At 52.4% G+C, this 14,963-nt stretch overlaps 1 protein-coding gene across 1 annotated transcript in view; it reads left to right on the top strand.

The window, feature by feature from the left end:
* The window catches only part of NIM1K (NIM1 serine/threonine protein kinase), a 40,759-nt gene extending 25,796 nt beyond the window's left edge, over positions 1 to 14,963 (top strand). Inside the window, exons 2-4 of the mRNA XM_037164523.2 lie at positions 4,511 to 5,431; positions 11,810 to 12,078; positions 14,146 to 14,963. Of these exons, the coding sequence (XP_037020418.2) occupies positions 5,137 to 5,431; positions 11,810 to 12,078; positions 14,146 to 14,895 (1,314 nt within the window). The 5' untranslated portion in view covers positions 4,511 to 5,136 and the 3' untranslated portion in view covers positions 14,896 to 14,963. The remainder of the gene's footprint in view (positions 1 to 4,510; positions 5,432 to 11,809; positions 12,079 to 14,145) is intronic.

Raw genomic sequence — 14,963 nt, 5'->3', positions numbered from 1 at the left:
TTCCTAACTGTCTTTTGATTTAAAAAAACAACCCACTAGATATCAGAGAATCAGGTGTGCTAACTTCCCTGTATCGCCCACAGTAAAGAAGCTTATTGTGCACCAACTCTGTAGGAGGCAACACACGACACATTTTTGTTTTCTTTCTTTAAGGTAAATACAAATGGGGGGAATGAAAATCATTTAAAAGTCAATAGTGAAAAATATACTTTTCACTCCAATCCCCAGTCCAACAATTCTCCCCCCGCCCCAGATACAATCGCTGTTGCCAGTTTCTTAGGTTTACTGTCCCTTTCCTCACATTTCTGAGATCACAGTATGTATAATCTGTCCTCCTAACAGTATAGCTTCATGTGGTAACTCGTGCTTTTTCAGAAGTGCATAGTAATCCATGATATACAATGTCTGCCCAGAAAAAGTCAAGCCATTGTTAATATAATAAGAATGGCTTGTGTGACATCACTGTAACCTGGGAGCCAAGGACAGTGGACTGGAATGCACATGTGTGAACAATGACGACTTCACTGTACTAGTCAGTGGGGGTGGTAGATGCCTTTGAGGGAGCATGTGTACTGTGTGGCCATCACATTCAAAATGACTGAGCGAGTAGAGCAAGGAAACTGCATCAGATTTTGCGTTGGGCTTGAACCTTTCTCCACAGAAACTATTCAGATGATTCAGAAGGCCACAGCTATGGGCAACTGGTGATTGGCAGCTTCATCACAACAACGTACCTACTCATGCATCATGTTTTGTGCAGAATTTTTGGGGTAAACGTCAAATCACCCAGGTGACTGAGCACCCCAATAGCCCAGATGTGGCACCCTGTGACTTATGGCTTTTCCCAAAACTAAAATCACCTTTGAAAGGGAAGAGATTTCAGACCATCGATAGACTTACGTAAATACAACAGGGCAGCTGATGGCAACTGGGGGAACTGTGTGAGGTCCCAAGGTGTCTACTTTGAAGGGGACTGAGGTGTCCTTGTTTTGTGTGCAATGTTTTTTGTATCTTCTTCAATAAATATCTCCGTGTTTCATAGTAAATGGCCGGACCATATTTCATTTATGTACATTCATGCCCATTAGCAGGCAACCAATTTATTTCATTGGTTGCCTACTCATGGGTAATTAAACAATTTCTAGCTTTTTGCTACAAGACAATGCAGCAGGGAATATCTACCGACCCATTTTTCTATTAGAAGTAGGTCTACCTTTGTGCACGCATGCATAAAATAAAGTCTAGAAGTGGAATTGCTGAGGCAAAGGCTCCGTGTGTTTGTATTTCACAGGCGGCCGCAGCCGATTGCCGGTCAGGCGGTTGTACCAATTTTCACTCTCAGTGACCACGAGGGAGAGTTTCAGATTCCCAAACCCTCTGCATTACCACCGATGCATGTTTTTGTAGTTTTCACGTCTATTTGTAAAAACTCTAATTTCAGTGGAGTTTTTATGTGTGTTTTTGGTTGTAAGTGAGGTTGAACATCTTTTTATGCAGTATGGAGCCAGTTGTACTTTCTGTTAGATGTCTACTCGTGATCTTTAATTTTTGTTTTAAGATATCGGTATTTTCTTATTGATTTGTGACAGTTCTTTATCTAGGACATTAGTCCTTTGTCTGTCACACAGATTGGGAAGAAGCTGTCTCTACCAGTTTACCATCGAATTCTTTCATTTGTTTATGATATTTTTGGCTAACAGAAAGCTATTATTTTATGTAGTCAAATCTAATGTCTTCTTTTATGGCCTTCTCTGAGGTCATTTTTAAAATCTGATTTTTTTTCTAGTATTTTACAGCTTCGTTTCTTTTGCCTTGACTTCGGTGAGCTACTTGGCCTTTATTCTGGAGTAGGCAGGAGGGAGAGGTTCGGTTTTTCTGGTCGGCTGGCTGGCTTCCCCGAACTGCGGTTCTTCCTCAATCCAAGCCCACAGCAACATTTCCAAAACTGCTCAGCTCCCGCATCGGATCTAGCCAGATTGACTGCCTCCCCGGCCACAAAGGCCAGACAATCGGTTTTAAAGCCTCTGTGCAGGAAATTTAATCTGCGGCTGTCGAGAGTGTAGTGCCAGCACACTTGGCAGCTGTTCCGGACCCCTTCGCAGGGAACGGGAAGCGGGAGCGGCGGGTTCCTGGGGGCTCCTGAAGTTAATCAGGGCAAGTCCAAAATCTGATTGCAGGCCTGGGTGAAGTTGAAGCTACAGGGTGCGGATCAGGAGGTGGGGGAGAGCTGGAAAAGCAGAGAAAAAGTCCCAGCCAACCACTGTGTGGGGGCAGAGACCAGGTTCCAGGAGGCCAGAGGCCTGCGTGCCTGGGCGGGGCCCCGGCCTGGTGGAAGTGGCAAGGTCAAGGTTGGGGGAGACTTTGCTTTTCTGTCCTTTGCGAGCAGCCCTGTAGCAATCCTCAGTCTGATGGTGGGATGTGGCCTCAGCTGTCACCTGCACAGGAGGCGGGGCCAGGAACCCTGACGGTCGGTAGAAGGTAGCCCAGGCCTTGGGGAAATGAGAACTGAATGAAATAAGCTTCCTGAAAGAATTCACATAAATGCTGGGACAGTGTCATTAGTTTATAAATAAAGATATTTATATCTACTGAATCAGACCTAAATAGAGCGATCAATAAATTGATAAGTTAATTCATTCCTTCTTTGTCAAACCCTTACTGACTCAGGGCCCGGCACAGTGCTGAGTTCTGGGGGGGAGAGGAGGAAGGGGCAGGTTCCTGCCCGCCAGGGGCTTGTCCGGTTGGGGTACAGGTGGGTCAGCGGCACAGGCTGCACGGGACTGAGAGGCACGCCGGTGTCCTGTGAAAGGCCAGCGGGGACTCGGAGCCTCGCAGCTCCTCACAGAGCTGGCTAGAGCGTGAGGCGGTCAGGCAGAGTGTCCCCTCTGGAGCCCTTCCTCTCTCCACGTGGGTTAAGCTCAGGTTTCAGAATTACAAGGAATGCCACCCTTCCTCTGGTCTGTGCAGTCTCCTGCCAGGAATCTGAGCTCTAGTGCCAGAGGGATTCTTAATCCGAGGGACAGGATGGCCTTTCCGAGGGTCTGTGAGTCCTTTAAAATTGTACACAAATAGCCAGAGGGGAGAGGCGAGGGGACAGTGGGGAGAAAGGTTTTCAGGAACTACTGTAAAGGACACAGGGACAAAACCAAGGGGAAGGGTGGAAGCGAGGGAGGGAGGTGAGTTAGGATGGGGTGGGAGGAGGGATGGGGAGAAAATACAGACAACTGTAATTGAACAACAATAAAATAATTAAAAAATATATGAAAAACAAAAAATGTACACAAATGATGTGTGTGTGCCCCTTTTTCCTGGGGATGGGGTCCTAGATTTCGTTAGAATCTCAAAACAGCCTGCGACCTGGAAAGCTGAAGAACCAGACTTAGATTTCCCTCAACTCACTTAAGAATCCTTTATCTTACAACCATCTTTTCAAACATCCTATCAGACTCATACCTAGAAATGTGTGCAGTTACTAACAGGTGGTTCCTTTAAACCTTCTCCCTTGATCCTTCTGCTGCCCCCTCCCCCAGCCCCTCAGGTCTCCTCCTCCCTGTCCTTACTTATTGTTCTTGGGCAACCCTGGACTTAACCAGACGTAACAATGTGATCTCATCAAAGAAAGCCAGAAATTCACATTCCCAAGGTCTCACGTTTTGCCTCAGGTTTCTGGTTCAGCGTGCTCAAATCCAAAAATCAAGTTCAGCACACACTTCGCTAAGACTTTCTTTATGCAGGACGCTGGGCTCCAAGCTGAGGGAGGTGGGAGGGGAGCAGGACACACAGACGAAGTCAACCCAGTGCCCCTCTTCACAGACGAGACTGTTTGGCAAGTGCACCGAGGGCCCTGGGGACTGAGAGAGGAAGCGATTATTCCTCGCTCTAGGGCGCAGAAAGGCCTTGAAGACGTTGGAGCTGGGCAGTATTTCTTATCTCTCTGACCTTGGTAACATCACCCTCTGTTCCTGCACCTTCCGAATGAGCGGCGGGACCTGGAGACTGACACCCGATCAGAGACGCCCAGGGAATGAGGCTAAGAGAACTGGCCTTTGTCGCAGACGGCACCAGAAAGGGTAGGAGGCGAGGCACAGAGAAAGCTGGAGCAGAACAGATACCTGGAAATGCAGTGGAAGGAGCACATTATTATTTGAGTCAGTGTAAGACCTCTTGGAAACTGATATTAGTAGAAAATCTTAATCATCATTACTATCAATATTGTATGTTAAGAGGCTGGCTTTAAACAACCCAAGGCCTCATGCCTATTTTCCTAGACCTCAAAGAACAGGAAGACTGTTTTGCTAGGAGCGTTTACAGGCTGTGAGGGCTTTTCTGCAGCGTAGATTGAGGAGTGTGTGTTGCACATTTTCTTCTTACTAGGTCACATGTAATCAAGCATTTACTACCGGCATGAGTCACAGCCTAAAGTCGGAAGGCGCTTTCAGATCCCACATTCGTTCCACATCCTGTGCAGTTTATCGGCCTTGCTGATACATTTTCTTCTCTCTGTTCTTAGGACGGACCAGCCCCTGCCAAATTTCTGAGGCGGCTCACGGCTTGGAGGAAGGCTCTTGTGAATGAAGGGCGGCTAAAGTGACAGCGCAGGGATTTAATCCTCCTCCGGCTGCCGTGTGACCAGCAGGCTGATTCGCGGTGCCAAACGAGGCCGGTCAGAGCCGAGGACCAGCAGCAGGGGCCCGGGCCTCCAGAGTGAAAGAGTCGCCGGCCACCCCAGGAAATAGCAAACTGGAGCTTTTGTCCTGGGACACGGCCACCTACCACAGGCATCAGAGAGTGTGGCTGGCCAGGAGGGTCCTGCAGCCTGCCAGGGAGGTGTCTACGGAGGCCGGCTCTGGGCCACTGGCGCAGTGAGAGACGGAGAGTCCAACGCGAAGGGAGGTGTGAAATGTCTCCAGCAAGACCGGCGGCTTTGGGCGGGGCCGGGTGAGCCCCGCAGGCTCCGGTGACTTCCTTCGGCCAGCTCTGGCTCTGGCACTGGCTCTGGCCCTCAGGGGACTCGGGGCTCTGGCAGTCCCCAAGTCCCGGCTCCCAGCCGCCCCGCCTCCTCTGCTCCTCCCCAACCTGCCCTTGATCGGGGCCTCTGTGCTGAGATGGAGACGTGAGCCAGTGGTGACGGTGACGATGACAGCAGTGTATGTGCATGGAGGTGGCCTGGTGACCCCCCACTATGCCAGGTGGGACCGGCGGGACAGCGTGGAAAGCGGCTGCCAGACAGAGTGCGACCAGGAGGCCGAGGAGGAGGGGCAGGCTCGCCAGCTGACACCCTTCGAGAAGCTGACCCAGGACATGTCCCAAGACGAGAAGGTGGTGAGGGAGATCACCCTGGGGAAGCGGATCGGCTTCTACCGGATCCGGGGGGAGATTGGAAGCGGCAACTTTTCCCAAGTCAAGCTCGGGATTCACTCCCTAACCAAAGGTAGGGTCTGACCACCCAGGGATGGCCGCCGCCCCCATGGGACCGGGGCGCAGTGTGGGGTGGGCTAGGGGTCCGGGGCCAGGAAGCCAGAGAAGCGTTGCCACGTGAGGCCGTGTCCTTTGTCGTTGTTATTCCGGTTGATTTCCACGGTAACTAGGTGAGGGCGCTGTTCTCATTTCCACTTTATAGGCAGGGGAACTAGGATCCACAGAAGCTACGTGTGGCCCCAGCAGTTCAGCCTTAGATGGTCTGACTCCCCAAACCCTCCCACTGCCCCATGTGGGAGAACTCACTCAGACACTGAGGGGCCTCTGTCCTGGGGACTGTGGCTTGGCTCCGAGGCAGCCCCTGGCCCGAGGCTTTGTTTACACTGCCTATTTGGGTTTGTGTGTCAATACCTAGGGCACAGAGTGGCCCAGGAGACCTCCCAGACGGCGCCAGTCTGTGGACACCTGGGACCAGTTTCCCCTCCTTGCCTGAGGCTGCTGCTTCTGTTATATTTGGGGAATAGGGGTTTGATCTCAGGACCTTCTGTGCCTCAGTCTACGCTGCAGTGTCCTCACTGTCACTAGGTTCCTTGCCGTCTGTTGAAGCCCACACCCGCTTGCCACCAGTCACTCTGGATTCCAGAGCAGCGGCGTCCAGCACGTTGGCCTCGGGAAGGAACTCTGCCCAGGGCCCAGCAGCGTGGGCACTTCCCCGGGTTACCGCTCCCTTAGCTGAAGCCTGGACACTATCAAAGGGAGTTAAAAATAATAAACAGAAAAGGAACGCTTGCAACTCCATATAATTTTACTGACTTCCTGAGCCCAGGGGCCCTGCCCTTTCCCTGCCTGGGAGCCCTGTCCTGACCTGCTCTCTGTTAGGACCAGCCTGCCAGGTGCCTCCACAGCTGCTCTTTTCTTATACGTCTTTTGTTCTCCTTTCTTCTCCTCCCCCAGTCCCACGTTCCTCCCGTCCCTGCGTTTGGCCCCTATAGAGAAAACACCTTAACCCCCCATACACACACACACACACACACACACACACACTCCCAAGTCACTGGAGCCGTGAGTGCCCTTCCCTGCTGCTCTGAGCCCGAGGGCCGGCTGCTCACCTTCCTAGGTTGGGTGCACCAGGGAGCCACAGGCTCCTCACATATAAAATGTGGCCAATAGCAGTGCTCACTCCACTCATAAAAGGGGATCTTGTTGTGTAGCTCAGATCTAAGCAGGATGGGTGTTGCTTCTCCGTAGTCTAGGGCAAGAATGGGAGAAAAAAGAACATGTGGGGACAGGTTCTATCTCAGATAGAAAACTGAGACAGAAGACAGGACCAGGGAGTGGGGAGATGTCGGAAGGGGACGACACCCAGGATGCTACTACTCGTCTGCTTTGGCTGAAGTCACACGTCATCCCGTTCCTGGGATGGGAGCCTATTCAAACAGCTCACAGAGCAAGGGGCAACTTCTGTCCGAGGACCCCCAGCAGGGTGGGGAGCCAGGTAGCAGCAGGTGACTGTCTTCAGTCCTCCTCTTTCTCGGGGCCACGTGGTTTCTCGTTTCCACTTCCCTTGGTGGGTGTGTGCCGTCCTCACGCTTTTTTCTGCAGAGTGGCTTTCCCTGCTCGATGGGCAGAGGCGCATCCCGCAGCCACCCAATCTCTCAGCTTCCTTGTTCGTCTCCAGCCCACTTGTTTCATTCTGTTTCAGCTCAGAATTTAGAGAGAGGAAGAATACAGGGACGGGCAAACGTGGGTCTACAGGAATGAGTATGTGAAACAGTTTATTTTCGTTTTATTTATTTATTTATTATTGTATGATTTCTTCTCCTTATTGTTAACCTGCTTTTGCCCATCCCTGTATGACTGCTCACTGGCCAGCCGACGATGGGCCGCCCTTTGGCCGAGGGCACACCTGTGTCGAGTCAGCAGCAGCCCTCAGGGTCATCGGTCCCGTGACTCTCTCAGCAGAGCCCAAGGTCCCAGCATGTGACTTTGAGAAGGCGAGCAGAGAGCGCGGCAAAGTGACAGGGCCACGTCCCCCACAGAGTCGGGAGCCAGGCGAGCAGGAAGCTTCCCCCAGACAGCACCGGATTCCGGAGACAGGCTGTGATTCTGGGCGCACGGAGGAGAAGTAGCGACAGCTGGATGTGTTGGAGACTCCCTTCTGAATTCCGCAGGTTCTGTTGTGTTACGGAATTAAGTCAGTTCTAGTCCCTTGAGGATCAGAGAAGGTGGCGTTTCCCAGCTGTGCACTGGGACACTTTGGTGGCTTCATTGACATGGGACCCTCAGTGCTGACCTGCCCTATTGTCAAAGGTTCAAGCCCCCCCCCCCCCCCCCCCGTTATAGGGTATGTGTGCCAAAGGGGTGGAAGGTCAAAACAAGCCAGAGAATGTACTGGCAGGTAACTGAGCACATTAATGCAACAGAAAAAAGAAATCCCTGACTTCGCCTCATGTCTTGTAGGCCCCATGCCTCGTCTCTCTTCTGGGGCTCTACCCTCCAGCGAGCCCCTGAGGGAGGGAAGAGTAGGAGAATGAGAATTATGGGCATGGAAAAGGGGGAGGGGTGGGTGGGAACCCAGGTGCAGTTCCACCTGAGGCAATGCAGACAGTGAGCGGAGGCAGGTGTTGGGGGACCAAGTCTCGGGGCAGGATGACAGAGTCGGGACCAGAAAACTGTGGCTTGTGAATAGCGAGGGGACATTTGGCTGCTGTGAGCAGACAGGAACAGAAGGAAAGGGGGGGACACCCCTCTAGAATCTGTACCTGTAAAAGAGGAAGGAGATTTATCCATGGGTGGTTTAGGGAGCCTTGCTGGGCGTCTCAGTTGCTAGCCAGGCCACGTCAGATTATGTCGTATGGAAGTGATTCATATCAGCAAGGTCCCCATGCAAAGACAGTCTGCCCAGGCCTGTCATGAGGTTTTCTAGGAAACATGGGCCGCCTGGATAAGAGAAGGGAACAGCGTCCCAGGAAAGCGAGGGTTTCGGCGCCGGGGCAGCTCCCAGGACACTAGTTTTGACAGAGGTGCCTGCTGCCCTGATCTCTAGGGAAAAAAAGACTCCAATACAGGCCCCTGCTGGCTGGGGTTTATATAACTCACACCTCAGATTCCCTTGGGCCTTGCAAGCTGATAGGACAGGCTGAAGCCAACATGATTAGAAATGAGGCTGATTAGGAATTTCTCAAAAGCGAGGATGCACTCAGGTTCTGAATACTTTATGTCCCATCTGTTGTCACAGACAAAAGTAAGAGAGGCAGCGATGTCTGTCCCTTCCTCCGCTGCTGCCCTCCCTGACCTCTTCTCCCCTGGCCTTCCTCTCCAGTTGCTCTGTTCTCATGTTTCCACAACAATTTCTTTTCACCTCTCAACTTATTTATTCATCAGTTCATTCCCTCCTCTCTTAAAAAAAATGTAATGGACTCTCCCACGCCCACACTTTGCCCTGGGCCCTTGCAGAGATGAACGTGGCACAGTTCTCGCCTGTACGGGGACTCAGGATATGTCATGGAGACGGACAGGAAACCACTGATGAGCGTTGTCACCCAGTAAGGTACCAAGGGTGGGCTCCCCTGTGCCTGAGGGTGTCAGGAAAGGGCCAGTTGACCAGGAAAGCCCTGTGTTGTGTCTTGGGGTTTGAGGAGAAATCACACCAGACACAGGGCAAAGGGCATTCCGGGCAGAGGGAAGGTGAGCAGTGCACGGAGGGGCGAGCCAGTCTGGGGAGGACTTGGAGGTCTGAAAACTCTCCGACGGGGCTGGAGCCCAGAAGCCTCCACAAAGAAGCATGCGATACGGTGGGTGAGGCAGGCAGGGGCTGACCGTGCAGAATCTTCTTGCATATTTGGATTTTGTCATTTGGTTCCCTGGGAGTCATTGAAAAGCTTAAAGCAAGCAATGAACTCAAGCAACTATTAGAATTTGATCTCAGGGAGGAAGGAGGACCTGAAGTTGGGGTGTGACCAGAGTCAGGGATGTCAGAACAAAACATTAGTCGGATGGCTCCGATGAACGTGACGTCCATCTCAACTTGGGGGGGTGGTTGTGAGCATGGAAGGAAGGGGATGCATTTGAGAGAAATCTGTTAGAGTATTGGAAACCCCTGTGGTCCGTCGGATGCGGGAGGAGAGAGAAGGACAGGGAGAGAAGGAATTGGGGGTGATTCCCAGGTTCTGGCTTTAACGATGAGCAGTCCACAGCAGACACGGGTGGACAGGTGCGTTTGAGGGTCTCTCCACCTCTTTGCCTCTGGGCTTTTTCCTCCTACCTGCACACCAGGCCACAGGTACAGGGGCAGTGACACCCCCAGGAACAGCCAATGACCAGTGACTGGCGTAGAGATGGGTAAGGATCCCAGCTCTCTCTCGCTCTTCTCCCAATAAAATATAGGCATCCCAAATCTCAGCAGGACTAACTGGTAACATAGCAACTTACCCTTTACCGTCACCTTTCCTCTCTACCTCACTTCCTCCTCCTTCTACCAACATTTCCTGGGGTCCCCTCCCTCAGTCTCCTTGCACTTGACTCTCTGCTTCAGAATCTGCTTCTGGCAGAACCTGAACTAAGACAAACAACCATGCGGAGAGGTCGTGCAGGCAGGTGTATGGGTGCACCTGGAGTCACGGAGGACATACTTGTAGAGAAGAGGGAAGTGGGTGATCTGGGTCTTGAGCTGCCATAACGTGGGGAGCAGAGGACAGCGGAGAGGGGCCTGCACGTTATCAGAAGCCTGGGCCAGCACTGGGGGAGGACCCAGGCAGAACAGAGGCCTCTCCTCTGGGGAATCTGCCCTTAGAAGAGTAGCACACCCAGTAGGCTCCACAAAACCAGGAGTTCCCATGTCATGCAGCAGTGGGGGGACCCATTGCTGGGGCCCATGGCTCGCCCAGGTTCCAGCCTGGAGGGTCTGCTCCCTCCTCCTTCCCCAGCACTGCCTCCCCAGCTCCCAGAAAACCCCGCCTCTTCCCATTCTAGAAGTCCTTCTCTGATAGACCAATAACACTCCTATGTAAACCAGCATCATCCATTTCTGTGCAGGTAAACAAACACTGTGCCGAACTTCTTCAAAGCAGATATTTTGCAAGTAGGTCCAGTAGGCAGGGTACAATTTGTTCTGCCCAGTTACTCGCCTAGAAAATCTTTCTTATCTAATACAGTCTGGTCCACTTTGAACCAAAAAAAATGAATGAAGGTTTACCTGGGAGCAGAGATTCATTCATTTTCAACCATCAATCATTTTTATTACACACTTAATCCATATTAATTCTATATCTAGGTTCCATAATTAGTTGCAGGGAAATGAGGAAATATAGATAAGCAAGAAAAATTTAAGGGAAAACCATTCATGATCCTCTTATTAATAAAGTAATTATTCTGAACATTTTGATGACTATCTCTCTGGAATTTTTTCTATGCAACTGTCTATTTGTATTTTTCCTTCCTTGTTCCATATTGAACATCTTTCCATGTAACTATTTTGATAGCCACACGGTGTACCATTATACAGGTAACTACACCACGCTTCATGTTAACCTTCAGACTTCTCTTGCTGGACACTTAAGCCATTCCCAATATCACAGAAGTCTTCTCATGCACACACACAACCTCGTACATATGTCGGATTATTTCTTTAAGATTAAATGCCAACAGTGAAATGGCTGGGCCAAAGGTGCAACCGTTTTTAACACTCTCGATGCATAAACACCAAATTACCATGAATCGGTATCATAGCCGGGGAATTGCACCAATTAACCTCCCCCGCACACGAAGTCCCGTGGGGTCCAGGCACTGGTGAGAGCAGAGCCTGCGCGGGGTGGGGCAGGAGGAAGTCAGCAGGGACAGGCCGGCGTGCTGAGATCGTAGTTCAGAGAACGCAAGCTCTGAGCATCGTGGCTGTCACAGGACAGGTCACAGACACCATCCTGGAAGAGACTGGCTGTGAGGCAGCCTTGAGGGATCACCAGGAGTCAACTTACTGAAGAGCGGGAAAGGGGTCATGAAGCAGATCAACGGAATGGTCCAGATGGAGGAAAGGGAGCAACGAAGGCTCTGTGACAGCTGGACTACAGCTGCACGCAGGGAGGGGAGGGTGCAGGTCAGGAGTGTGACGGATGTTGAGGCTGAAGGCGTGAGAGGGGCTTTCTCGGCTAAGCAAAGGAGCTTGAACTGCACCCGGAAAACCCAGTAAAGGTCATCAAACTAAAACCTTCTTGGGAGCCTGGCATTGGCATCGAAACATGCAAGACACACTGACCATCAGGAAGGAGCTCTGTTAGCTTGGGAACAGCCATTTCCTCTCTGCTGCTCATAAAATAAAGGGGCCAATCCAGTTCCCTTTCCGTTCTAAATGTCTATGAGCCCATGAACGCTGGCTCTGATGCTTTCTTTTTTCCAGAAAAGGTGGCCATTAAGATCCTGGACAAGACCAAGTTAGACCAGAAAACCCAGCGGCTGCTGTCCCGCGAGATCTCCAGCATGGAAAAGCTGCACCACCCCAACATCATCCGCCTGTACGAAGTGGTGGAGACGCTCTCCAAGCTCCACTTGGTGATGGAGTATGCAGGGGGTGGGGAGCTCTTTGGGAAAATTAGCACTGAAGGGAAGCTCTCGGAGCCGGAAAGCAAGCTCATCTTCTCCCAGATTGTGTCGGCCGTGAAGCACATGGTGAGTGGGGCACGGAAGGAAAGTCCCGTTCCCATTCCACAGTGGGAACATCGGCCTCAATTTGCCAGCATCCCAGGGTCCCAGAGGACTTTAGTCCCACAGCAGCTCCTTCTGTGAGAGTCAGAAGCCTGGCTGCGTACGTGCTCGTGCCTCTGAAGCAACACCCGGGAGCCCCCATTCACAGGGCAGCCTCCTGGTGTGTCTGCACGTTAGCAGGAGTCACTCGGAGCTGCCTGATGCCACTCACTCAGCCCCTGGTCACATCGCTCCAACCCCATCTTCCACCACCCGGAGGGCTAGCTCCTTGCTGCTTCTTGTCCTTGTCCTCCGAGCCCCGTGTCAAGGATGCCCTCTGCCCTGTTACCACGTCTCACACTCCAAACCTCGTCCACACTTCACGACCCAGCTCAGGCCTGTCTCTCAGAGATTCTCCTCAGTCTCCCGCTGGCTCAACACACACCCATCTTCCTCGACTTCAGTTCTTGCTGCCTCTGTGCTTGGACTTGATCGCGTCACCCTTAGTTCAGTTCTCTGATTATTTCTTCAGCTAAATCTGGACTCCTAAAGCCCATGCCCTAGATCTTTTAGGAGCTGGTGCTTGGTGCACCCTTTTTACGCTTGACCGTATTCCTGGGCACACTGTAGCACCTGGGCTGCAGACTGCACACACTTCGACAGCTCTGTTAGTGCAGAAGTTTGAGCTGCTTTTTCCTAGATCTCAGTCAGTACAACGGGCAGAAAACAGGCCCTGGTCTGGGGCCTGTATTAGTTGAGACACTGTTTCTAGTTTATTTCTCTGCCTGGCTGTTGGAGGTCAAGGCCTGGGATCAGTTACCTTCTAGCCAAATTATCAGCAGGGGAATTAGTGACCTGGGGGCCCAAGATAGCAGTCAGGAGGGAGGGAGGGGGAGGAAAAAGAGGTGAGCAAGGGAGCAGAGTCTGATCGTAACAGCGGTGGGTGTTTCAGACCTGAAGGTAGTCTTTTCTGTGGCCTGTACTGTGACGAGCTTGCCCAGGGTGGGAGAGCGCCCAGGGTGGGAGAGCACCCCGGGCCCAATGTGACACAGTAGAACAGCCAGGAAAGGAGTCTTCCACGGTCTCCTGGGAAAAGAGCTCAGCAGAGAACTCAGCAGTAGAGGTGCAGGCTGAGCCCTCTGTCCCTCTGGGCCCTGCCATTTTTCCCAGCTGCCTGGTCTCGGGAAAGGGGAAGGTTGAATCAAAGACACAGCTCCAAGTTTCACTGGGGGGGTGTGCTCCGCGCCAGCGCCGTGCTGAGCATGACAGACACAGTGTCACATGCGGTTTTCATGATGCCCTCACGAGGTGCCCTTGGTGTCCCCGTTTGACCGGGAGGCGCATTGACGCAGGACACAGCCCGAATCATTGAACCTAGAGTTAGTTAATCACGTGCTGTCGGGTTCCAAAGCCTGGATTGTTACCCCAAAAGGCCCATCAGCAAGAGTGCCAGGGAGCCATTTCCCAAGAGCTCCTGGGGCCTGAACAGGTCCAGATTGCCCGGAGTCAGAACATAAAGGTGGGGGTGGGGCACGGGCTGACAACCAGCCGTGGCACCTGCTGCTGGAACCCTGCCCCACGAGGCCCGGTCCTTGCTCATAACTCTGTAAAGACAAAGGAGCCCAGCTGAGGGACTGTCACTGGGAAGCTGGCGGAGGGGGGGGGGGGGTGCTCCAAGCCTTCTTGGACTTGGCCCTAGTCAAGAGGTTGCTCAGCCAGAAGAACCCATGTCCAGCCTGACATGTCACTGTGTTTAGGAACGTTGTGGAATAAGATCTGGGTCTTCTCTCCGGCACTAATTCCCGAGTTCACACACATGGGACAGGCTCCGACCCCCACCCCACGGGAAGATAAAGCCTTTTACCTCTTTGGGGCCTGTGGGTGGGTGACTAACAGTCACGCAGACAGGGCAGCTCTGGAGGTCTGCGAACAGCTTCATCTCCACTGAATTTCTGCTGAGGTCATCTCACTGTTTCCGAGCAACTGATGCCTGTTTTTGTGTTGGTATTTTACTTTGCAAACGATCATTTCCCCCTATTTCTTCTTCCACAGCACGAAAACCAAATTATTCACAGAGACCTGAAAGCGGAGAATGTGTTCTATACCAGTAGCACGTGTGTGAAGGTGGGCGATTTCGGATTCAGCACAGTCAGTAAAAAAGGCGAAATGCTGAACACGTTCTGCGGGTCCCCGCCCTACGCGGCGCCGGAGCTCTTCCGCGACGAGCACTACGTGGGCGCCTATGTGGACGTCTGGGCCTTGGGGGTGCTGCTGTACTTCATGGTGACGGGCACCATGCCCTTCCGGGCGGAGACCGTGGCCAAGCTGAAGAGGAGCATCCTGGAGGGCGCGTACCACGTGCCCGAGCACGTGTCGGAGCCCTGCCTCCGGCTCATCCAGGGCGTCCTGCAGCCGGTGCCCGGCGAGCGGCTGGGGATCGACCCCATCATGAACCACGAGTGGATGCAAGGGGTGCCGTACCCCGCCCCTCTGGAACCTTTCCAGCTGGATCCCAAACATTTGTCGGAGACGGGCACCCTCAGAGAGGAAGAAAATGAGGTCAAGAGCACGCTGGAGCATTTGGGTATCACGGAAGAGCACATTCGAAACAACCAGGGGCGGGACGCCCGGAGCTCCGTCACGGGCGTGTACCGGATCATTCTGCACAGGGTCCAGAGGAGGAAGGCGCTGGAAAGTGTCCCCGTAATGACGCAACCAGAGCCTAAAGACAGGGACCTAAAGAAGGGATCCCGTGTCTACAGAGGCATAAGACACACGTCCAAATTTTGTTCAATTTTATAAAGCGCGTTGGACTGCTGGTACTGAACCAAAATCATTGCTGCTGCTTTTACATTTTTTCAGACAACTTG

This window comes from Artibeus jamaicensis, unplaced genomic scaffold, assembly GCF_021234435.1.
Source record: "Artibeus jamaicensis isolate MK-2021 breed Jamaican fruit bat unplaced genomic scaffold, CSHL_Jam_final scaffold_369, whole genome shotgun sequence".
Taxonomy (NCBI): domain Eukaryota; kingdom Metazoa; phylum Chordata; class Mammalia; order Chiroptera; family Phyllostomidae; genus Artibeus; species Artibeus jamaicensis.
The sequence above is the reverse complement of the archived record's forward strand: the minus strand, read 5'-3'. Positions and strand labels throughout refer to the sequence as shown.